Genomic DNA, 26,957 nt, shown 5'->3' on the forward strand with positions numbered 1-26,957 from the left:
AGCATATCACTCTAGAATAGCAGCATCATTCTACCTGTACAAAGCTGAGGCAGCTAGTCATTCCCTCCTGCCTGCTTCCTCCCACAGCCACTGTGGGGAGCATCAGGGCTGCTTTTAAAGCAGCTTTTCTCTTTTCTGAACATGGCATTTAGTGTAATGAATCGCTCCCCAGCTACCTGCCTCTGTCACACTGCTGGAGCTATATTCCCTTGAATGCTCTGTGAAAAAACAGCTTGTGAACAGGCCTATGTACCACTGCCACCCCAAATGTGGAAACCTTTTCTGTGAGCAATTAGCCAAGATGTTTTAAAAATCACTCTTCACTTAAGTTTTAGTGCACATTTCTTTGCTCCTTGCCCTTGGTCAACCAAACAGTATTTATAAAACAGTTCCAAAATGATACGGTCTCTGTGTCCAGTTGTCATTCAGTTGTTTCAGTTGTGTCCGACTCTTCATGACCCCATCTGGCATTTTCTCGGCAAAGATACTGGAGTCATTTGCCATTTCCTTCTCCAGATCATTTGACAGATGAGGAAACTAAGGCAAACAGGGTTAAGTGACTTGCCCAGTGTCATGCAGTTAGTAAGTCTCTAAGGCAGAATTTGAACTCAGGAAGATGAGTCTTCCTGACTTCAGGCCCAGCAGGCTCTCCACTTCTCTGCCTAGCTGCCCTCTGTCTCCAATACCAACAATTTTCTGCAAAGAAAGTAAGAAGTCTTCTCCAAATACAAAATGTCAATTTTTTAAATTCAATTTTTATTTTATGCTTTTAAGAGGGCATCATATGAAAACCTGGTGAGCATGTTCCTATGCTCTGTGCTTTCTGGTGGTCACAGGAGCATAGATTTTAGAGTTAGAAGGGTCCTTAGAGGTCGTTGAGTCCAATTCCCTCACTTTATAGAGGAGAAAACAGGCTCAGAAAGGTGAAGTCACACAACTAATAATTATCAAAGGTGGGATTTAGACCTAATCCTTCCTGATTCCTAGTACAGCATTCTCATCTGCTGCACCGAGCTGCCATTAGCATTCTCTGTACCACCATCATCATTTGGACCCAAATACTGTTATCAACCCTAATGCCACAAATGGAGGACCTTGGCCACACTAACGCCAAATTACTTACCCATTGTAAGGTTGTACTCCATTTCAGTTTTGGAATAGAGAGGCAAGGTAGCCCACAGTGTAGCAATGGGAATACAAATATGAGGAGAAAGAAAGACAACTTTTGCCCTCAAAGAGCTTATATTCTAATGGAAACTTTGAAGCATGAGCAATGGACTTGAAGAAGACCTAGATTCAAATCCCACCTCAGACACTTAATAGTTTCATGACTTAAGATACATGACTTAGCCTCTCTGAGCCTCAGTTTCCTCATCCGTAAAGTGGAGATAACAATGGCCTCTATCCCACAGGATCCCTGTGTAAAGCACTTCATAAACATGAAAGTATTGTCTAAATCTGAGCCACAATTATCCTAGTCTAGTGCTCCTTACTCAACAACTAGCGAACCTCACCTACTGACTAAATCATCTTTGATTTTAATGATGAATTTCAGATCACAGTCAAGATCTTCTAATGCCTGAAACTGATAATAATGTTATTAGAAAGTCATAAAATTATATCCTGTTTGTTCTTCTAAAAGAATCCTTCCCTGTCCAGTTGGTTCTCCTGTCTTAAGCAGAAGTATGAGAGCCTAGTTATCTGAAATGGAAAAACCCAAATAAACTAGAGAGATAAATGACTAGAGAAATGGATAGATAGACAGATAGATGATGGAGTGTGTATTATATATATATATATATATATATATATATATAAAATATATATATGAGATAACTGTATGGGGAAATGCAGATTAACTAGATGGATATTTCAATGACGTGTACTTAAAATATATCATGTACATGTATTTTTCATACATATACAATATCTATCTAGTTCACATGGGACTTTATATATATATGTATGCATGCATATATCATTATATATCATATATAATACACATACATACTAAAGAAAGGTTGATTCATCCTTAAGCATCTTTTCAAACTACTGAAGGAGAATGCACACCAGAGCAGTTATATTATTTTTCAGCTGCACCTCGTCCATTTTTATGACATAACTACTCCCTTTGGTGGGTGACATGAAATGGCACCAATATGCTGCCCAGGCAGCAGTCCCCAGTAACATAAGCAGGGATTCACTGCATTTTCTCTCTATGGTCTGACTCCTCTGCCAGTCCAGTATCAAAAGAGGAAAGCAAATTGAATGTGCAATATTGGTTGGATTGGGAATTGCTGCTATTATATGTGGTTTCTAATGTCTTTAGCTAAATGGTTGAGTCATTCACTCAAGACAAGGAAAAAAATTAAGTCAGAAGACTGAATATACAGTTTATAGACCCTAACCAAAGATGACCAAAAGGAAGCAATTCATCAATTTGAACAAAGTGATATTGAGAACCTCTGAAGCAATGGGGAGTGTTCCTTTCAGTACTGGATTAGCAATTGTTAAGTGCCTACTGTGTGCCAGGTGAGGCAGCTGGTAGCTCAGTGGATAGAGTACTGGGCCTAGAGTCAGGAAGACCTGAATTCAAATCCAGTCCCAGATACTTCCTAGTTGTGTGACCCTGGGCAAGTCATTTAACCTCTGATTGCCTGACAAAAGGATCCATTGGAGAAGGAAATGGTAAACCACTCCAGGACCCTTGCAAAAAAATAACCCCATGGATACTTGGTCCACAGGATCACAATTAATCAAATGAACAGCAACAATAACCATAAATGTGCTAGACTAGGAATACACACACACACACACACACACACACACACACACACACACACACACAAAATGGTCCTTGCCTTCAAAGAGCTTACCTTCTATTGAGGGGTGATAATGTGTGCACAGAAAAATAAACTCTGTATGTGTGTATACATACACACATATATACACACGTACATATACACATATGTATATGTGTGTAGAAACACACATGTGTAGGTATACATATAAATGTGTATATATATGTATGTATGTATGTATGTATATGTATATATATGTGGAGAGAGAGGTCTTTTTTTTCCTATGAGATAGGTCATATGTAAGATGTGGTATGTGACAAAGCTAAGGCTTCTACTAGGCAGAAGTGAGGAGTGAGTACATTCCAGGTGTGGGGGACAGTCTGTTAAAGCTACTTTGATGGAAGATGGAATTTAATATAGAGGGAACAGCAAGTAAACAAGTTGGGATGGAATACTGATGACAAAAGTGTGTGAATGAGAGTAATATTTAATAAGCTTAGAGAAGTAGATGGGAGCTAGACTGTGAAGGGCTTTAAACACCAAACAGGAGGGTTTTTTTGTTTGTTTGCTTGTTTTGGTAGGGTCAAGAGGGAGCTACTGGGGCTTTTGGAGCAAGGGAGGGGTATGGTTAGGTATCCATGGACTGGGAATATCATTTTGGCCACTGTGTAGAGGAAAGCCTGGAGAGGAGGGAGTCCAGTTAGGAGGCTATTGCAAAAGTTCAGATTAGAATGATGAGGGGTGTCGTTGTGGTATGAGTAGAGAGTAGGGGATGGACAGGAGATATCGTAAGGATGTAGAATCAACAAGAGGTGACTGATAGGATGTGATTGGGTAAGGAAGAGGTCAAGGCTTATTCAAGGGTTGCAAATCTGGATGCCTAGAAGGTTGGTGGTGCTATCAACAGTAACAGGGTAATTAGGAAGAGGAGATAAAGGGTTCCAGGAAACAGATAGTAAATTCAGTTTTGGACATGTTGAGTTTAGAGGCCTACAGTTGGTGAGGTAGGACTGGAATTTAATAGACAAAGACTAGTTATAAAGATGAGGATGTCATCTGTATAGAAATGATGATGAAACCCACCAAGAAAGTATAGAGAAGAGGGCTCAGGACAGAGCCACAGGGCACACCATCAGTTAGGTGACTAAAAATGGAGGATGATCCAACAAAGAAGGCTTAGAAGGTGCAGACTGGAAGAGAATGAAGAAAACATTTTTTAAAAAAATCAAGAAAGAGAGAATCCAAAATGTGGTCAGCACTGTCAAATGCAACAAGGAGGTCAGAAAGGATAAAGACTGACAATAGGAAATCAGACTTGGCAACTGAGAGATCATTGTATGTTTGAAGAGGACAGTTTCAGCGGAGTAATGGTTTCCATGCATTTACTGGAATATAGATATAGATATGAATGTATGTTTGTATGTGTGTATTTATATAAATACCAGAAGAAATGCATGAAGGCTCTGTGATTTTGAACTAGTAGGGAACTCTCTCCACCAAGGCAGATCACAACTCATAGATAATTTAGTTAATACGTTCTAAGGAGTTGCCTGAGGCAGCTTGCCCAGGGTTACATAGCAAACAAATGTCAGAGGTAATATTTCAACCTAGGTCTTCCAGACTACAAGTCCAGCATTCTATAGTGTACGCCACTGCTGCCTCTCTCTTTTCCCTCTTTCCTCTCCTCCCCAGTCGACCTAGAGGTCACAGAAAATACATACCAAATGCATGCCCTCCTTTGTCTACCCACCTTTAGTCAGTCTGAACAAATAACATGAAGGACCAGTTAGAACTTTTTCAGGTGGTTGAACTCTTCATAAGTAAATGATGAAAGAGTGGTACTCAAAAGAAAAGAGAGAATATGAAAAAAAAACTTAGCCATGGATGTGCCCCCTAAAACTATCTCTACACAGTTGTTAGGCAAACTTTAAGACAGATCTGACACTATAGTGCAACAGAAGAAACAATTAATTAATTCATTACTTCCAAGAGCCATGATGCAGTATTAGAGGAAATGTCAAAGTTTCCAGAGACTCGGATGCAAATTCACACACGCGCGCGCACGCGCGCACACACACACACACACACACACACACACAGAACACCTTGACTACTATGTCAAACTAATTTTGAAATTGCCCTGAGGATTGACTTTAAACTTATCGAATATCTATGGGCACCCTCAGACCTGTTAAAGGACATTGGAAAATTGTAGTACCCGCATGCTAATGAAACAAATTAGACAGTGAAGAATTTCTTAATTCTAATTCTGTCTTAGGTTTTACTGGAAATTTTCAGTGGTAGAGCTGTTATTAGGATTTCTTTGAGTATGTAAGCTGAGGGCAAGGATTTGCCCACAGTAGGCACTTAATAAATACTGGCTGGATTAGACTCAGTTGGATTAGATGTCCTTGCCCTGCTTCACTTAATTAAGTTTGCTTCCTAAGGTGAACTATTTGATGTTAAGTTTCCAAAAACAGGTTGAAGTTGATTTAAGATATGCAAAATAGGTGATTATGTAGAGATAAAGTCAGGCATAGGCAAAAATCTAGGAGACTTAATGGGGTAAGGTTGAAAAAAAATTTATAAATTGAATCAAAACCAGGATTTATAGGATCTTACAGCAACAAGCATAATTATTATTGTTGTTGTCAATATTATAGCTAGCATTTATAAAGCTCTTTATTGTTTACAAAGCGTTGATTCTCAGAACATCCATATGAGGTCAGTGCTATTATTTATTGCCTTTGTCATAAATAAGGAAACTGAGGCTGGAAGGCATTAAGTGATTTGCCTAAGGTCATGCTATTAGTACATATGGGTGGCTGAAATTGAACCTGGATCTTCCTGACTCCAAGCCCAGCACCCTCTCCATTCCACCCCTAGACACATGGGCATGACTCTTCACAAGACACAATTTTGCTTCCTCATGACTTTCCGTCGCTTAATCCCAGAGCGGGAAGAGTGACCTAGCAATATGAAAATATGGGCCACTATAAGTAACTGGTTTATAGTAGAATGCAGCGAGATGCAGCCAGAGGAAAGTGATCCACCATGAGCATTTAAATGAATTATCCCAAGCCCATTCACCAACAGATATCTTCAGCTCCTCATAGCTTAGAGTGAACTAAAAATCTTTCCTGCTAAAATAGACTCTCAGATTTTAGCCTGAAACTTGGTAGCTCTAGATCAACATCTTAAATATTCCAACTACACCTGGGCCATTGTTCCACACTGGTTTGCCTCACTGGAAGAGAAACAATAAGATTCCTATTTTGCTCATAGATGAGGAACACATTGAGGATGCTTGCCTTTCCCAAGGCCACAAAAACAGCTGCCAATGGTCCCATCTAAGAACCTGAGATCTTGACTCCCGGTCATGTGTTGACTCCTCTATGGTGCACTACTCTCATTTCTCTTGGGTCAGACCGCATTGTACTGAAGAAAGAAAGAAAGGTCTGGAATCGGAGAAACATAGTTCAAATCCTGGCTCTATAAATTCCTACTTCTGTGACCTTGGGCTAATCACTCCTTGGTCCTTAGTTTCTTCAGCTGTAAGATGAAGGATGTTGTGCCAGCTCTAGATCTCTGATCCTAGACCTGGCTAGGACACTAAGTGGCAAATAGAGAAATTAAAAACAAGGGGGGGGGGGGGGGTTCGTTGTACATAGCTTTGTTTTCATTCATTTTAAAACTGTTGTTAAGAGCCTACATATATTTGTTTCACTAGCTCAAGTGTATTGTTATAATAGCTAGCATTTATATGGTGCTTTAAGGTTTGCAAAGAACTTTACAAACATTATCTAATTTATCCTCACAACAACCTTGGGAGGAAGGTACTATCAATATCCACATCTTACAGAGAAAACTGAAGCAGGTAGAAATTATATGTCCAAGATTATACAACTAGTAAGTGTCCAAAGAAAGATTTAACTTCACACTTTCCTGACCATAATGTTTAGCCTTTTCAATGATGTCTGACTCTTCATGATCCCACTTGGGCTTTTCTTGGCAAAGATGCTGGAGCAGTTCTCCGTTTCCTTCTCCAGCTCATTTTCACATGAACCAATTGAGGCAAACAGTCTTAAGTGACTCGCCCAGGGTCACACATCTAGTACATGTCTAAGGCTGGATTTGAACTCAGGTCTTCCTGACTCTAACCTCAATGTGCACCTAGCTGCTTGTGGCCATAGACTCCTATTCAGACTTTCCTTGTCCAGTAGCATCAGCCTATATCAGCAGCTAACCACGTGGGTTCTCTCTTGTCCTTTTCCCCCATCCCTGTCTCCTGTAGATGATAGACATGATGTACTTTGTCATCATCATGCTGGTGGTGCTGATGAGCTTTGGGGTGGCTAGGCAAGCCATCCTCTTCCCCAATGAGGAGCCTTCGTGGAAACTGGCCAAGAATATCTTCTACATGCCCTACTGGATGATTTATGGGGAAGTGTTTGCGGACCAGATAGACCGTAAGCAAGTTTATGATTCTCATACAACAAAGTCAGGTATTTAACTTCAATCCGGTGATGTCTTTTCCAAGATCGTTTGTTTGTTCTCAATAAATGGCTCAAGAGAGAGGACTGTTTCGGAGCTTGGATTCTTGGAGGAAAATCAATCCCAGAAGGTACACAGCTAGGAGTAGTGAAACCTTCCTTGGGTACTTGTTTCCGATGGTGTCCTCTATGTGACTCGGGTCTGCCAAATTTTCTAATTTCGAAGAGATGAATTACTTAAAAAAAATTATTCTCTTTTTGGATTTTAAATCCTAGGACCATGTGTTGAATGTGTGGATATCAGGAATGTGCTATGCTACCCCCACCCCTTCTGCCCCTTTTTAAAAAATTAAAGCCACGGATTTTATTTCAGAACAAATTCAACATGATCATAAGTATTTCAGTGTGGTAAAAGGAATCTATAGGGTGTTTTCCATATACTGAAATCAGTTGCCCAATTTCTCTCCCTAAATATCTTAAATGATGTGCTCCTATAAACTCACTGGAGTCGGCAAATCCTGAGGTTTCATTTGGCTGGGAGTATGGAAAATGCCTTAGGTTATAAATCTGAGTTGCATGCTACTGTATGCCAGGGGTAAAAAGCAGCTATACCCTGAAATGATGCCACGTGAGAAGCAAAACACAGCAGGACCTAGCCACATAAGGCCCTAATATATGCTGATTTCCAAGGGCCCCCATCCCTCTTTAATAGTACTTGAATATGCATGTGTCCTAGAAGTCTTTTCAAGGTTTCAATTTGCAAGGAAAAAGTCAGGGAACACCGGTACCGAGAAGCATGGGAAGAAAGCATCAGGAATAAAGGCATTGCTCAGTGTGGAGGAATCAAATCCTTGGGGCAAGTTTTTCCACCTTTTCCCTGAGGAGTTTAGCTCTAGAAATAACATCCTTCCTACATTGTTGAATTAACATATTTTTAAACATTGTTGCTGGCAGGCCAGCCAAATGAGCACCGGACTATGTGCATGGATTAAGGTTACATAACCAGGTGGTGATACTTATTAAAAATTAGGAAGAAGAGAAATAGTCAGTATTCTGCCCCTTAAAGGGCTCAGACCAAGAAATCGAGTTCAAAGCTTTGAATGGTGTGATTCTATCACCACTGAGAGCAGTGAGTACATGACTGGCCTCAGACCCCATTTTTAAATCTTTTTCCTTTCATCTCCAATTCCCTTGGAGTTTGCATAAATTCTTGTCTTGGACCAAGAAATATGAAGCCGATGAGGCTTCTTGGAACAAATGTTCATTTCATGAGGATGAGCTGACTCTCCAGAGAATAATGTTAACTCTATCATTCTCTAATAGATTCTCAGGTTGGCGGCCAGTCAACAAGCATTTATTAAGCGCTTACTATATGCTGAGCACTGTGCTAAGTTGTGGGAATAAAATGAAAGGTAAAATTCATCCCCCTGCTCTCAAGGATCTCACATGCTAATGGGGGAGGTAACATATAACAACTATGTATATATAGGATGTTTACAGGGTAAATTGGAGGTAATCTCAGAGGGCCTTCCTCCCAGAGACACCAATGTGCCTTTCTAACTGTAGGACTTCCAGTAAACAGGGAAAGCCCTTCTGAAAGCCTCTTTCCACATGGTTCCTAAAAAAATCTGTTCAATGGTTAAAAACTCATCTGTTGTCTTATTTTTCCCTTGGAGAAAAAAAAAATTGAAATTGTCTCCAAGAAACTGCTTTTTCCCACGTGGTTCTATTGTTTATCTTTCTGGGTTTCCGTTCTTCCAAAATCTTTCTTTAGTTCTTGCAGGTATTAGAATATCCTATAACCATTGGAGGCAAGGGAGGGTGGGAAGGAGGGCTGGGGAAGTCCATTGGGATGTAGGTGCCTTTATGAATGGGAGTTTCTATGTCCCTCTACAAGTGGCCATTTATTGATGTTGTACTAAGGACCCAGCCTAGTGCAACAAACACCGCAGTCTGGCTGAATAACAGGATATATATTTATTTTTATTTTTATGTTTTGATGAAAGGCTGATTATAGTTTAGAACCCCAAAACCTGTCAAGATGGAAGAATTTGTTTGTTTGTTTGTGTGACTGGAGTCTGGCAAGGTGTTTCCTATACCATTAATTTTATCTCTAATACCATAGACATATGAGAATAAATTACCTCCCCTACTACTGGCATTCTGAAGAATAGTGTGAACAGTACGTTGATGAAATGACCCACTACTAGATAATAACTCCTGACACACCTCCCCCACCCCCTCTACTTACATCCTCATCTTACCCAAAGTTCAGAAATTTACTTCGTTGTATTCTTTATACTTGTTCTAAGCTAAATCAGCCACTGTTTTTCTGTCTAGAATACTCTAGAGTATTTGTCCTTTCTCAAATGTGTGTGGTACAGTATCCCCAGTCTGTTTTCCACTTGTTTGAAGATATCTGTCCCTTTAATGAATTGATTTGGAAGGCAATACGGTAGAGTGAAGGCAGTGCTAGATGTGGATTTTGTTTTAAAACCCAGCTCAGTCATTTACTTACTTCCTTTAAGACCTTGGGCAGTTTCCTTTACCTCCCTGGTCCTCAGTTTTCTTACCTGTAAAACAAAGGGTTGGTCTAGATTACCTTTAAGGTTCCTCCCAGCTCTTAATCTATGATCCTATGATTTCCACATGATTGCACAGGAGGAACTCAGTAGGAGTGGAGATCTCTCCCCCCTTCTCCCTAGACAGTCAGAAGAATATTCAGAGAGCCCCAAACAGAGAGATATTTGAGAAAGGTACAAATCAGGTTTGCTATTATAAAGTGTGTCGCCTCTTTTCTGTGCCAAATCCAGGTTGGTTTGTGAAGCATGCATTCAGGCTGATGGAATCTCGAATCAACCCGGACCCACCACCCTGCAGAGGGTCTACCCATGCTGTGAATTTGCTCTTTGTGGGGGCTTTTTCCTTTCTCTCCTAAAATGCTGCACCTCTAATACACACATCCTCCAAAGCAATTCATTTCTAACCCAATGCACGTGCTCTGTGTCTAACTTTTTTTTTTACTCCAAAATGGCTGCATCCATTTCATGTTAAAAAACACAAAACTTTTAACTGGAATGTATATGGATGTATGACAATGCACTGAGACTTGTTACTTTCAGTCTGACACCTCAGAAGTGAGGCCAGCTTTGATACCCTCACTTCTGGGAACCAGGGTTACCTATGTACAATATATCATTTTTCCAGCAGTTTGTGTTAAATGTAGTGGTCATGGATAGTATGTCAAAGAAACTAGAAAACAAGACTTACTTAATGATGCTTTCTAAATGTGCCTGAAGAAAGCTTTAAAAAAAAGGTAGGGGGGGTGGAAGCTCTCAGAATAATATGACAGAGAAAAAAGAGCCTTTTACCTCTAAGTAGTTTTTGAAGACTCAGCCAGAGGACAATAGAGAATTTTCCCAGTAGCCTGTGAGATAACTCATGCTTTTTACTCTTCCTCATGGTGGGGAGTAAGGAGGGGGAGGAGTGAAAAGGAATAGGTATGAGTTCATTACCCTGGAAATTTTAAAGTAATAGGGACATAACTGGCCTGTTTTGAGCAAATTGCTATATGCGTCCAGGTCAAATTAAGAGATGTTTTTCAAAAATGAAAATAGCATCCATGTATGAAGTCATTTGGTCTCCAGCTCATTGAAGGCACCACACCCCGCCAATATCAATTAATATGCTCTGACATAAAGATAGGTGATGTGAAAAAAATACATGTTAACTTTTCATGCCTGGACATGATCCCTTCTGAGTAAGAGGGAGAGAAACCACTCAGGGGAAAGGAACAAATGGGGAACAGTTAAGACTGGAACAATGGGCAATGTTATAGGCACCAGCCAGCGCTGTATATAAAATCAGCATTAGGTGGAATCTCATCATATCTAAAATCCTGTATTCTATTTGTTGGTGATCTGGGAGGAAACCTAGTAAATATCTTTTTAGTTAGTAACGAAATGGGAGAGGGGAGTGGACACCTGGTGACATCTTTTCTCTGAATGAAGAGGACTTCCATTTATAGGGTTACAGCCTTCCACGGCTTCTTACTTTACTATCTAAAACAGAGGAGGGGAAGGAACGAATCACGCACTTAGGTACATTAAATGGGGCCTAAAGTCAGACTTCTTTTCTGACATCCTGAATATTTTCACAAGTTTGGGTAGTCATTTGAAAGCAGGATACTGAAAAACGATTCTACCTTGACATACTACCTCTCAATCCTTTTGTGTTACAATTTAGCTACCAAGACTATTTAGTGTACAGGTCAAATACATTTTTGCTTATTGACTGTAATCTCAACATCATGTCTGACAGTGTCTAACAGGAGATCTGGAGTAACAGCTCATCACACCATTTTGTTACTTTTACAAAAGGCTTCCTAGAAAACAGCCTGGTTTGTTGCAGGGTTTTTTTTAACAGTCCTGTTGAGTCAACAGATCTGAAAGGACAAAAAAAGTTGCTTTTTAGTTAGTAAACTACAGAACAGACATGCATATAAAGCCAAAACACAAGAATGAATTGGTTTTCTGATCCATATTGTACTTTAAAATGTTTTTTCTACACTTTGGATGATAGATTTGAACAGCCAAGATGCCTAGTTTCTCAAATATGCTTGCCTTTTTCCTTTCTTTTTCTTTCTTTTTTCTTTTTTTGGCTCTGAACTTGTGATTTCAGTTATGTAGGGAACTTCTGTTGTGAAGACTCCCTTCACAGACTGCAGATCAGACACTCATGTGCAATTTATAGTCCCAGATTGCTGCTTAGAGCACTGTAGAGGTTACCTGATTTGCCCTTAGACACATAGCTAGCATGTGTCATAGACAGACAGGTCTTCCTGACTCCAAAGCTGACCTTCTCTCCAATATGCTACTTGCCTTAATGATTCATTATTTGGTTTGTATTAAGCTGAAGGATGCTGTTCTATATTTCAACTTTGGAAATCAACTCTTGAAACTTAGGGCAGTGTGTGCACCTGTTTGTTATTTGTTGTTGATTATGTTTAAAGGAGTCAATGCTCTACCAAAGAAAGAACATTAACATCCTTGACAGTTAAAATATAGAGCAGTGTACCTGAGCCACCCCACCCCCAAAAAAAAGGCATTTTAGATAACAAATACTAAATAAATTTCTAATAAATTCCAAACTTGGAAATTAAATATCAGAAAATGTTTATTTTCAGCTTAGTCTTATAACAGTTTTATTAACTTAAAAAAACCAGAGCTTCATTGTCTTTTCCCAGTGACAGACTATACGTGCTATCTGTGAACACACCTCCCAAGTAGAGTAAGACCATCACCAACAGGCTGGCCCCTGGGTGATGAATTCTTCAGTCATGGCAGCCCATATAACAGATAACCATTTTTAAATGGCCCTAATCCTATATGGTTCCCTACTGCCTCTGTGGTGACTCTGAGTCTTGGAAAATAGAGAAGTTCATATTAAGAACCATCTAGTTTTTAGACCATCTGTAAACATTGGTTTCTAACTGTTAGTATTCTAAGGGTGTTATCTTTGTCCAATTGCCAATGAAATGATAGAATACTGAAGGAACAAAAATATATCCATATGGACATTTTTTTCTATAAATAAAATAAAGAGATGGGAATAAGGAGATGCAGCCAGGTGGAAGGAATGGTTTGCAGATTCTCCTCAGAGAATGTAAAAAAGGAGTTGGGGGGAGGATGTATCATCACATTCCCCAAAACATCAAGAAACTTTGTTTTATGAGTCACTTGGCCATCACCCCTGACAATATTCATGATGAACGTAAGTAAAAAAATCACCATTAAAGCATAGCTTCAACTATTTGTCAGCATGGTGTTGTAGAGAATGAAAAAAATTATTAATGATGTGGGAAAATCAAGTAAAATACACATTACAAAATCAAGTAAATATACATTAAAACTTGGTTACTTCATTATGTAGCATGCCATGAGGTATGCTGGCCAAAATCTGTTTGAAAAGGTGGTTTGACAAAGTAGATCAATTGTTAAGCATTTATCAAGCACCTACTACATACTAAGCACTAGGAACACAAAGATGAAAGTCAAAATTCCTTTTGCGGAGAGGCTTACAATCTAACAGTGCAATATATGCACATATCAATTTGCTGATAGATGACTGGGGATAAAAGATGATCTGGGTGGGGACAAGGGGAAGGGAAGGAAATAAGCACCTATTAAGTACCTCCTATATGCCAGGGACTATGCTAAGTGTTTTACAAATTTTACCTCATTCAATCCCCACAACAATGAAATAGGTGCTTTTATTAGCCCCAGTTTACAGTTGAGGAAACTGAGGCAAACCAATTAACTTGCCTGAGACTAGATTTGAACACAGGTCTTCCTGACTGCAGACACAGCAGTCCATGCACTGTGCCACCTAACTGGACAGGGGAGGGAGCGGAAGGGACTAGCAGCTGAGAAGATCAGGAAAGTGGGGGTGTTGTTTGTGGCGTTCTTTGTTTTTAAATGTAAAATGTAGCTCTTAAGTAAGGCTTTGAATGAAGCTAGGAATTCTGAGTGGTAAAGGTGAAGGAGGAGTACATTACAGGCATGGGAGACAACCAATAAAAAAGCACCAAAATGGGAGAAGGCACGCTGAATATGAGGAGCAGCTGGATTTCAGTGTGCATAAAAGGGAAATAAAGAGTAATAAAGCTTGAAAGGTAGGTTAGGGCCAGCTTTTAAAGACCTGTAAATGCCAAACAGTGGAGTTTATATTTGATCCTAGAGGTCATAGGAAGCCACTGGAATTTATTTAGTGGGATATGGTCAGACCTGCACTTTAGTAAAATCACTTTGGCTTGTGGAAGAGGAATGGGAGGGTGGGGACCTGAGGCAGGGAGAATTAGGAGGCTAGTCCACTTGGAGAGATACGAGGTGATCAGAGAGAGAACTATAGTGGTGGCTGTGTGAGCAGGGAGAAAGGACTAGGAAATAACTAAGCAAGTTGTGGTACATGAATATAATGGACTATTACTGTGCCAGACAGATTACTGTACTCTTCTATGAAGAGTACCTAGAATCATGGCAAGGTTTATATTGACTGATGCAGAATGACATAAACAGAGTCAGGAAAACAATATACAAAAATGACTACCAAAATGTTGAACAGAAAGAACGAATAAAACTAAACTTTATACATAATGATCAAACTTGGTCCTAAAGAGGAAAATAAAAAATGTATCTCCCTCCTTCCCTTACAGAAGGGGAGGATCATTGGTTTAGAATATTGTATATCCTGTCATCTTTGGTTTATGCATTGCTTAATTTTGCTAAACATTTTCTTCCCTCTTGTTTTAATTCTTTGTTATAAGGGATGGCTCTCTGGGGGCTGGAGAACATATTGGGAATGCAGGTGATGTAAAAGCAAAAATTATCAATAAATTTTTTTAAAAAAGAAAATGTTTGGAGATTAAGAAATGAAAGAGATTGAGGCTTGCAAATTACTCAGGAGTCTTGTGCATATATCATAACTATGTTCTTAAAGAAGACAGTGGAAAGGCACTGGACATGGTGAGCATTGAACAGCATTATCAAAAAAATGATTTTATTCCAACAAACTAAAAATAACTGATAACCAATATGGGGATCATTTCATAATAAAATGTCTATATGTAATTAGTTTGTTGATTCTCTAGAGCAAAATTAAAATCGACATAAATGTAGGAAAAAGGGAAAAAATGAAAAGATGTTTCAGGCAATTAAAATCACTACAAACTAGTATGTTAAAACAAGTCACTTGCTCTGAAAATTGGGAAATGGATAAAAGACATTAACTCTCATGAACTCCATTTCTTAGAGAATTTTAACCCATATAAAAGAGACAAAAGAAACCAGAAAACACCTCTCTACTTGTTTACACTTTCTTCTTTCTTTAATCTATCCTGCACACAACTGCCAAAATCATCCTTCTCAAGTATAGATCTGATCATACCACTCCTGTGGTCAAAAAAAAAGAAAAACAAAAAGAAGAAACTCCATAAAATACAAGTTCCTCACCCTAATGTTCTTTTGTATTTATTTCCCTTTTTTGGGACGTAATTGGGGTTAGGTGACTTGTCCAGGGTCACACAGCTAGTAAGTTGAGGTCAGATTTGAACTCAGTCCTCTTGACTCCGGGACCTGTACTCTATCCACTGTGCCACCTAGCTGCCTCCACCCTAATGTTTCAAACATCCTTAATGTGATTCGTGTCTACCAATTCAGACTTGTTTCCATCATTCTCCTATATTTACTTTGTGTTCCAGCCAAACTGACCTATTTTCAAAACATTCTATTTCCTGCCTCTATCTCTCTGCACGAGTTGTCTGCTAATCTTGAAATGCACTCTATATGCTCCTTTAAAAACCTTACCTTCCTTGAATACCCAGTTTAAGTGCCACCTCCTCCATATGTCTCCCAAATTATTTTATTTTCGCTTTCCTGTTTACATGTTCTAGCCACCAATAGAATGTAAATTCCTTGAGGGCAGGAATCAATGCCCTAGTGTTCTTTTCCTCCTCAAATTATTTTATTTTTGCTTTTCTGTTTATATGTTCTAGCCTCCAATAGAATGTAACTTCCTCGAGGGCAGGGATCAGTGCCTTGTACACAGTAGGCCCTTAGGAAATATGTTTAAGTGAATGTGTTGACAGCATACACTTAACCTCTTTGCTGAGCAGAGACATAGAAGCTAAGAGTACCACTAGTTTATAATACAAGTACATTTGTAAAGAAAAAAAAATTACAGGAGAAGATAATGAACAACCAGAAGCAGTGTCACCTCACAAAACACCAAAAAACAGAGGATAGGGAAATAAACCTGAAGAAAACTCAGCATGAAATCCATCCAAGTCAGATCATCCCGAAAACATTTATAGATTAAACTAGGACAACAGATAGATATAAAACAGATTTGCCAGAGTTTCTATAGCAATCTGTTCTCATCATCAATGACGAGGGGTGTATATTCAACACTACAGTGCCCACTGTGCAATGTGAAGGAGTGGAAATGCCACTTAAGAAGATGAAGTTGGAAAAAACAGCTGGACCCAACTAAACATAGACTGAGGAAATGTGTCCTGGAAACAACACGGTTTTAAAGTCATCCATGCAGGGAGCGATTTTCAAGATATCTTAAAGAGGAGAAGATGCTGAAAGATAAAAGAGATCATAGATCGTAGTATTAAGGTAAAATGGTGATTTAATAGGCTTAAGCAACAATCAACCCATAAGCCTACTTTACTGTTCCAATAAACTCTTTATGGGAATGACTTGCACGCATATATGTCCATAATGCAAATATGAGAAGGCAACAGGTAGACATTGACATGACTTTCTATAGCAGACTACATATTTATATGTTCATTGTTTACTGAAAGGGGCAGAAATACAATAGCACACTATTCTTACAGATTTCTGATTTTTAAAAAAGCTTTGACTTGATAGAGCAAAACACTGCCATAAAGGTTCTCTCTCAACAAGAGTTTCCCACAAGAGGATGTTAAGAATGACAAGTGTCCTCGATTGATATGACCACAGAGACATCTTTGTTTGATGATCTTGTTATCATTATCAAGCAAGGGCTATGACAAGGAGAGATGGTCTTCCAGTATTATAGATGTTATTCTACAAATACAAATGTAAATGCTCTCTGTGAATAGTGAGGTGCTCTACAGTCTCTCCTTTGTGAATGACATTTTGCTTACTTCATCTGCTACGGAACCTCCTAAATGAGATCCACAGCTCTACGGAGATAGGCTTGCATTCCACCACGGAAAAACTAAGTAGACAGAGAATGAATATTTCCCTAATTATGACCTCAGTCAATCAAAAACCATTTATCAAGCACTTACTACATGCCAGAGACACTATGCCAGGTCTTGGGGATGGGAAGAAAGGTACAAAGTCTGTCCTCAAGGAGCTCATATTCTAATGGAGGAGACAGCATATAAATAGGTACCTTGAAGGCATATGATAGGAAGAAGTATGGCATGCAGTGATGTTGAGAAGAAGGGACAGGGACCAGGAAAGTCCTACAGCAGAAGGTATGACTTGAGCTAAGAGATGAAGGAAGCCAGAGAAACTAGGACTCAGAAGGGAGGAGGGAAAGCACTTTAGGAATGGGAGACAGTCAGTAACTAAGACACCAAGATGGGAAGTGGAGTGTCTGGTGCAAGGGAGAGCATGCAGACCATTATAGCTGGATCCCAGAGTATGTGGGAGGAGAGGAAAGTATAATAAGACTAGAGAGGCAGGAAGGGGCCAGTTGGATGAGCAGCCCATTATTGGACTGCACTGGGGAACATATAGGGTGGTTTCAATGATCCCAAACTCAGTGTAAAGTCCATCTTTTTAGCACCATTGTTCTCCATGAGGGACATATCATCTAAAGGAAGGAAAAGGAGAAAGGGTAAGGTGGGGAACATGTATTTATTAAGCACTATGTGCCAGGTACACTGCTAAGTTCTAAGCACTTTACATATGTTATCTTATTTGAGATGAATAGAGAGCTGGGTTCCTAGCCAGGAAGACATGGTTTTAAGCCCCACCTTGGACACGTGCTAGGTAAGTGAACTTTAATGATATCATTGAGCCTCTAAGTCCTGTTGTCTAAATGATATCATTTAACTTCTTAGTCCCTCTGGTCAACTCTCTATGACTGTAAGTTCCAGAGGAGGTACTGACCTGCATTAGTAAAGGGAGTTTACTCACTTGGGAGTTTCTCTAGATCAGTGAAGTATCAGTCCTCATCCCTATTCTCCCACTACAAGTCATACAATCTTTTAAAAAATCAAAATTATAGCTTACTCAAAAGGCAACAGAAAGACATATGCAAGGAAGTGGAGAATTAAGTCTACGGAATATGACATTACTAGCAATGACTTACTTTGAAGAAATAGCATTAAAGACATCAAGAATACATATGACCAAGAAAAATGGTAGATCAGTCATTTGGGCTAAGAGTTGGATAGTTTGAGGTCATAAAATATTAAAAAATTAAAAACAGGGGTTCTCAACCTTTTTGTGTCATGGACACCTCTGATAGTCTGGTGACACCTGTGGACTTCTCAGAATAAAGTTTTTAAATGCATAAAATAAAACATGTAGGATTACAAAGAAAACAAATCACGTTGAAATGATCATAAAAAATATTCTTTAAAACAAGTTCACAGACTCCAGGTTAAGAAACCCTGACCTAGAAGAAGGCCTCTAGAACATTGGGTAGATCTTTTAGGAAATATTTAAGGAAAAACATGAACAAAAAATATCATAGTATAAAAAAGATTATGAACTGTACCTATGTGGGGTAGGGAGGGAGGGAAGTCCCATATCAGTAAGATCACAAACCCATCAAAGAATTTTATGATTTCTGCCAAAAAATCAAAGACCATGTTATTAGAAGATTTTATCCAGACAGAAGACCTGGATTCAAATTCCATTTCTCATACTTACTGGACATGAGAATACAAGCAAGTCACTTAAAGTCTACAAATCTTGGTTTTCTCACCTATTAAGTAAGCATAATAATCCTAACACTACCCTCCCTCAAAGCTTTCTTGTGAGTAAAGTGCTTTGTAAAATTCATACTGATAGGTCAGTTGGTGGTCATGTGCTGAGCCAAAGATTAGTAAAAGGCTGTAAAAACAAGTCTTTATTAGACTGTATGATCACCATTAGTATTTTTTAATAATTATTCAGTTAAAAATTAACAAACAATGTGGACTCTTAGCTCTGTAAGGGAAGGACTTGGATTCCCTTCTAGCCTGGCTTATTCTATATCAACCTTACTGGGCTTGAACAGCTATAGAAGTCTTATGTGCAACCCTCCACCCTTCAATGAAGTATATTAAACTTAGCCTGCCAGGTAACATTATCTGCCTCTTTATTATAATTCTGCCCTCAGTGAGCCATGGCACCTTCTTCACGTCCTTACATATTTTCCATCAGAACCACACACCCTACATTCTTCCTTTCTATGCAATCTTGGCCAACTATAAGAAAACTTGAGTGTAAAGCAGTGACTTTATTAAGGGCTAGAAATTTGTCAAACTGACTTTATCCCCAAAAAGATTTCTGACAGATCTCTGGGAATTATGAACTGGTGGATCTCACTTGCAAAGTAGTCAGGGTTGTGAAATCTACAATAATATCTAATGTTTATATGGTGCTTTAAAGCACTTTACAAATATTATTTCACCTTATCCTCCTAACAACCTTGAGAAGTAGGTGCTATTATTATCCCCTTTTACAGATGAGGAAACTTGGGCAAACATAAGTTAAGTGATTTGTTCAAGGTCACACAGCCATTACATGTTCGAGAACATATCTGAACTCAGGTGGTAGTGGTGATGGTAGTGGTAGCGGTAGTAGGAATAGTAGGAGTGGGTCGCCATTTATATAGTGTTTATCATGTGTCAGGCACTATGCTAAATGCTTTACATTTATTACCTCACCTCATCCCCACAAAACCCTGGGAGGTATTATCCCCAATTTACAGATAAGAAAACTGGGGCAAACACAAAGTTAAAAAAACTTGCCCGAGGTCACACAACCAGTGAATGTCCTAAACGGTATTTGACCTCAGGTCTTCCTGACTCCAGGTCCAGCCTCCATCCACTGTGCTATCTAGCTAAATAATAAATGAATAGTAAGATCACTGAACACTTGACCAAACATAACCTTGGGGATTATTGCAAGGTAATGTGGCTCCTATAAGGGGTGTGTGGAATCAACTATTAGTTGTCTTATGGCTAATGAAAGAGAAGTGGATGTGATCTAGACATCCAAAAATTCTTTATTAATGAGTAATAGCTCAAAATTTTAATGCCATATGGTTTTCAAAGCATTATATATACATGTATATCACGTATTATGTTATCCATGGTATATAGACATGATAGGTGATATTGCATATATATCTCACTTTGAGGTAGATAGTATGATTATCCTCATTAAGCACATGAAGATACTGAAGTTAAAAGAAGTTAAAACAACTTGCTTAGGGTCACATAACTAAGAATCCTATCTCAAGCAGGATTTGAACCCAGGTCTTCCTGACTCCAAATCTATCACTTACTCCTTTAACAAGATTCAATACCAATTGTTGTTGTTCAGTCATTTCAATCAAGTCAAGCTCTTCACGACCCCATTTGGAGTTTTCTTGGCAGAGATAACTAGAGTAGGTTTGCCATTTCCTTCTCTGGCTCATTTTTACAGGTGAGGAAACCAAGGCAAACAGAGTAAAGTGACCTGCCCAGGGTCACATAGCTAGTGTCTAAGGCCACATTTGAACTCTTCCCAATTCTAGGCCCAGCACTCTATCCACCGCACCACCTAGCTGCCCAAGTCAACAAGCATTTATTAGTGCCAGACACTACGCTAAGTGCTGGGGATAACTGAATCACCATAGGTTGGGACTTACTTGTCATGGATAAGGACCCAGAGTACCCTTTATTTCCTGTATGATTTTAATCCAGGTCTGAATCCAAAACTGTCACCTATATGGTACTTAGTCAAAAAATAAAAGCTGACAAGACTGTACATTAGATGTATATTAAAATCAAAACAGAAAATATATTCTTATTAGGTCTTTGCCTGGAATACTGTAGTCACTTTTGATTATTATAATCTTAAGAAAGACAAATGGGAGCTAGAAATGGTTCAGAGGAGAGGAACTCAACTAACCAAGGAAATGGGAATCTGTAACATGAAAATGGATTGGAAAATATTAGGTACTCTTCAGTCTAGAAAGATGACAGCTGAGAGGGTGATGGAAATGCAGTATGAAATTACAAAGGGCCATGATCAGAGTAAACTAAGATATATCTTACAAGTCCTAGCATACTTGTACCTGTGGGAAGCCTGGAAGCTTGAGAAAAGTGGCTTCAGAACAAGTAAAAGGAAGCACTTTTTTTATGAGTAAGCGAGCTTTAAGGGAGTATGGTCTGAAAATATAATTTGAGATGATAGAAGCTTAAAATACATTTTAAAAAATTTAAATAAGTTTATTATACTACTAATAGATAACATCTATATCACTTTGAGGTTTATGAGACTTTTTACGAAAATTATTTTATTTGGTTATTTCAACAGCCCTGGAGGGTAAGTGCTATTATTATTATTATCCCTACTTTACAGATGAGGAAACTGAGATAAGTAGAGGTTAAGCAATTTGCCCAGGGTCATACAGCTAGTAAGTATCTGAGGCTGGATTTGAACTCAGGTCTCCCTGATTCCAGAATCAGCATATACTCTATCCACTATACCACCTGGCTGCCATATTGAGGATTGATGCATGGTATGGATGAATGATAAAGCATTTTTAAGTGCTTATTATTTGCAAAGCAATAATAATAATATCTATATAGCATTTAGTATGTACCAGGCACTTTGCTAAGCACTTTACAATTATTACATCATTTGGTCCTTACAACAACCCTGAGAGGTAACTGTTATTACCCACCTCTGATGCTTACTACCAGGGTGACCTTGGGCAAATCCCTAACACTCTTCAGCTTCTTCCTCTGTAAAATGAGAGACTTGGATTGAATGGTCCCCAAGGTCTTTTCCAACTCCAGATTCATAATCAGCCTGCCACTTACTATTTGTAGGGTCTCAAAAAAGAAGCCATTTAACCACTCCAACTTTCCATTTCCTCATACGTAGTATGAAAAGGTTAGACTAAATAATTTCTAAAATCCTTTCTTGATCTAAATTTTTATGTATTATTTATTTTTAGCTTTTTTTTACATTTTTAGTTCCAAATTCTCACCCTCCTCCCACCCCTCCCCAACCCACTGAGAAGGTAAGAAAAATATTATTGATTTACCTGTGAAATCATACGAAACATATTTCCATATTGGCCGTAGCACCCAAAAAAGCAAGAAAAATAAAGAAAATGAGAAAATTATATTTCAATTTGCACTCAGAGCTCATCAGTTCTCTCTCTGGAGAAAGAGAATATTTTTTCGTCCTGAGTTCTTTGGAGTTGTCTTGGATTATTGTATTGATCACAGTAGCCAGGTCTTTCACAGTTGATCAACATTGCTATCATTTTGCACAATGATCTCCTGGTTCTTCTCACTTCACTTTGCATCAATTTATATAGCTGTTGCCATTGGTTTTTTTTTTCTAAAACTACCGCCCTCGTAATTTACCACAATCATATGGCATAACTTGTTCAGCTATTACTTTAAATAATGATTATCTCCTCAATTTTCAATTCTTTGCCAGCACAAAAAGAGCTGCTATAAGTATTTTGTACATATGGGCCGTTTTCCTTTTTCTTTGATGTCTTTGGGGTACAGACCTAGTAGTATTATATCTCTTGGGGCATAGTTTCACATCATTCTCCAGAGTGATTGGACCAGTTCAAAACTCTACAACATTAGTCTGTCAATTTTTCTCTTCCCCTACAGCATTTGTCATTTCTGGTAGGTGTGAAGTGGTACCTCAGAGTTCTTTCAGTTTATATTTCTCTAATCAATAGTAATTTAGATAATTTTTTCATACGACTATAGATAGCTTTGATTTCTTCTTCTGAAAATTGCCTGTTTATATTCTTTGACCACTTACCAATTGAGGAATGGCTCTTATTTTATTAATTTGACTCAGGTCTCTATATATTTGAGAAATAAAGCCTTTATATCAGAGAAATTCATCCTTAAAATTTTCTGTTATTATTTCATTGTCTACGGTACCTTTTAGCAAAATGTAGCTTCCCTGCTTGTCTCTTTTAATTAGGTTTATTTTTGCTTTTGCTTTGTCTGAGATCATGATTACTAACCCCTTCAGCTGAAGCATAATAAATTCTGCTCCAGCCTTTTATTGTGTCTTTATCTGTCTTACTGTTTCAAGTGCATCTCTTGTAAACAACATATTGTTGGATTCTGGTTTCTAATCTATTCTACTATCTGCTTCTGTTTTATGGGTGAGCTCATCCCATTCACATTCAGTTATGATTACTGTGTGTATTTCCCACCATTCTATAATCTTCTGTTTATCCTTCTCTCTCTTTTTATCCTATCAGTCCTCAAAAGTCTGTTTTGCTTTTGACCACTGCCTCCCTTAATCTACCCTCCCTTTTGGCATCCCCCCTACTATCTCTTATCCTCTTTCCCTTCTTTTTCCTTATTAAGATAGATTGCATTGCTCACCATACCCCCTCTTCCTCCTCCACTATAAAAGTTCTTCCTTGCATGTCTTTCATATGAGAAAATTTTCCTCATGCTACCTCTCCCTTCTCCATTCTCCCAGTGCATCCCTTTTTCTCACCCCTTCATTTTTTAAAGAGATCATCCCAACATTATCAGTTCATCCTTGTGTTCTTTGTCTATGTAAGACTCCTTCTAACTGCCTAATTCTTAGGAGTTACATGTATCGTCTTTCCATAGAGGAATGTAAACAGTTTAACTTTATTCAGTCCCTTACGATTAACTCTTTAATGTTTACCTTTTTCTTCTTCTCTTGAGTCTTATGTTTGAATGTCAAATTTTCTATTCAGCTCTGGCCTTTTCATCAAGAATGCCTGAAAGTCCTCTAGTTCACAAATATCTCTTTTTTTGATGGGTAGGTTATTTGTGGTTGTAATTCTTCCTCCTTTGCCTTCTAAATATCACATTTCAAGCCCTCTGCTACTTTAGCATGGAAGCTGCTAAATCTTGTGTGCTCCCCACTGTGGCTTCATGACATTTAAATTGTTTATTTCTGGCTGCTTAAAGTATTTTCTCCTTAACCTGGGAGCTCTGGAATCTGGCTATAATATTCCTGAAAGTTTTCATTTTAGGATCTCTTTAAGGAGGTGATCGGTAGATTCTTTCAATTTCTATTTTGCAGTCTGGCTCTATGATGTCAGTTTTCCTTTATAATTTTTTGAAATATGATTTCTAGGGTCTTTTTTATCATGACTTTCAGGTAATCCAATTTTTATTTAATTTATCCAATTTATAATTTTTTATAAATTTGTAAATATTTATAAATATGTTTAAAGTAATCCAATTTAATCTAATGATTCTTAAATTATCTCTCCTCAATCTGTTTTCCAAGTCAGTTGTTTTTCTGATAAGATATTTCATAACTTCTTCTATTTTTCATTCTTTTGACTTTGTTTTATTGTTTCTTGATGTCTCATAGAGTCATTAGCTTCTACTCACCCAATTCTAATTTCTAAGGAATTATTTTCTTCAGTGAGCTTTTGTACCTATTTTTCCATTTGATCAATTCTGCTTTTTAAGAAATTCTTTTCTTTAGTGGATTTTTGTGTGTCTTTTAACATGCTATTAGTTCTCTTTTCATAATTTTCTTGCATCATTCTTATTTTTTCCAAATTCTTCCTCTACCACCCATATATTTCTTTAACTCTACCATGAATTCTTTTTGGGCTTGGGTCCCTTTAGCATTTTTCCTTGAGCTTTTGCTTATAGCTGTTTTCACTTCATTGTCTTCTTCTGAGTTTGTATCTTGGTCTTCCCAGCCACCATAGTAGCTTTCTATGGTGAAGTTCTTTTGTTGTTTTTTCTCATTTTTCCAACCTATTTCTTGACTTTGAAAGTTTTGTTGAAGTTGGGCTTTGCTCACCTGGGGGTGGTAAGAACCTGTCCCAAGCTTCAAGCATTTTTATGCTTCTGTTTTCAGATTTAATTCTGGGACACTGCAAGTTTTCAGTGCTTCCAAAGTGGTGTGAACCAGGGAGAGGTTTGGTTGCTCTCCCGGTTTGCACTCTGGTCTTTACCCTGCTGCCCTGCAGTCGCAAGTGTTAGCACTCCCCTTGGTCCTGGAACTGTTACCAGGGCCCCTGCTCCCTTGTGAACAACCATCCTCTCTGCTCTGGAACTGTTACCCAGAACTACATATGAGCAATCAAGTTGCCAATCAGAGTCAGCTGCACCCAGTGCCAGCAAAGGGTCCCCTGTAATCTCTCTCTGACCAGTTGTTTGACCACCCTTACTGTCTCTGAGCCGAGAGCTCCCTATGTTGTTGTTTCTGCATTGCTGTCACAGCTACCTCCAAGGCCAAGGAACTAGTACTGCCAAACTCTGGGCCAATTCCTACTCCAGGGTCACAGAGCTCTCCTGCCAACCTCCTAAATTGTCTTAGGCTGGAAAAATGTCTCACTCTAACCTCTTGTGGGCTCTGCTGCTCCGTAATTTGATTTGAGGAGTTATTTTAATGCCTTCATTTGAGGAGTTGTTTAGTTGTTTGGAGGGAAATGTTGGGAGAGTTCAGTTGGCTGGCTGCTTCTAATCTACCATCTTGGCTCTACTCCCTCCTGCTCTAAATTCTGACATCCATGTATTCATCAAGCTTTTGGGGGCAAGGGGGAGGATCCTATACAATAGATGCAAGGCATCATGGTCAGACAACAAGACATAATCCCCATTTCCCCAAAAACCTTGCACTCCACATTATTAAGTTTGAGATGGCCGGGGATGGGGGGAGGGTTTCTGAGTTAATTCTGTCACTATAGGTTCCTGGAATTTCCTTTAAACTAAAGTTTATCTAGGTTGTAGAAATACTTAGATCAAAACCCAAATCAGGATAGTATCAGCTTAATATGTATATATATATATATATAGTATGTATATACATATACATACATACATACATACATATATTAGATTTAGTACCATCATGAAAGGTTCTGTTCCCATCTTTACTTGCTTCTTTGTATTAGCATATATACTGGCAGTATTTATTTCTTCTTTTAAATTTTTTTTTATTTTTAGTTTACAACATTCAGTTCCACAGGTTTTGGGGTTACAAATTTTCTCCCCCTCCCTCTCCTCCCTCCACAAGACAGCATGTAATCCAATATAGATTCTACATTTACCTTCACATTGAACTTATTTACATAATAGTCTAGTCATAAAGAAGAATTATAACCAATGGAATGAATCATGAGAGAGGAGAAACAAAACCAAAAAAGAGGGGGGAAAAGAGAGCAAGTAGTTTGCCTCAATCTGCATTCAGACTCCATAATTCTTTCTCTAGATGTGCATAGCTTTTCCCATCATGAGTCTTTTGGAGCTGTCTTTGAACCTTGTATTGATGAGAGGCGTCAAGTCTATCAAAGTTAGTCCTTACAGAGACTGTGTGTCTGTAATCATGTATAATGATCTCCTGGTTCTGCTCCCCTCACTCAGCATCAGCTCATACAAGCCTTTCCAGGTTGTAATGAAGTCCATCTGTTCCTCATTTCTTATTGCACAATAGTATTCCATTACATTCATTTACCACAATCTATTTAGCCATTCCTCAATTGATGGGCATCCTCTTGATTTCCAATTCTTTGCCGCCACAAAGAGAGGTGCTATAAATACTTTTGTACATATGGGTCCATTTCCCCCTAGAAGGGGTATTGTTGGGTCAAAGGGTATGTGCATTTTTATAGCTCTTTGGGCATAGTTCCAAATGGTTCTCCAGAATGGCTGGATCAGTTCACAACTCCACCAACAATGTAGCAGTGTTCCAATTTTCCCACATCCTCTCCAGCATTTATCATTTTCCTGTTTTGTCATGTTAGCCAATCTGCCAGGAGAGATGTGGTATGGCATTATGTATTTCTCTGCCCTGCTGGACAAACAAATATAATAAATAAAGCAGTCCAAAGTCAAAAGAGCATATCTTTTAAATTTTCATTTTATTATTTTTAATGATGATCTAATTGATAATGA

At 38.5% G+C, this 26,957-nt stretch overlaps 1 protein-coding gene across 1 annotated transcript in view; it reads left to right on the forward strand.

Moving 5' to 3' along the window:
* Positions 1-26,957, forward strand: part of TRPM3 (transient receptor potential cation channel subfamily M member 3) — a 725,609-nt gene that overhangs the window by 645,327 nt on the left and 53,325 nt on the right. Inside the window, 1 exon segment of the mRNA XM_036738414.1 lies at positions 7,096-7,270. Within this exon segment, the coding sequence (XP_036594309.1) occupies positions 7,096-7,270 (175 nt within the window).

Source organism: Trichosurus vulpecula, chromosome 9 (assembly GCF_011100635.1).
Source record: "Trichosurus vulpecula isolate mTriVul1 chromosome 9, mTriVul1.pri, whole genome shotgun sequence".
In the NCBI taxonomy this organism is placed as follows: Eukaryota; Metazoa; Chordata; class Mammalia; order Diprotodontia; family Phalangeridae; genus Trichosurus; species Trichosurus vulpecula.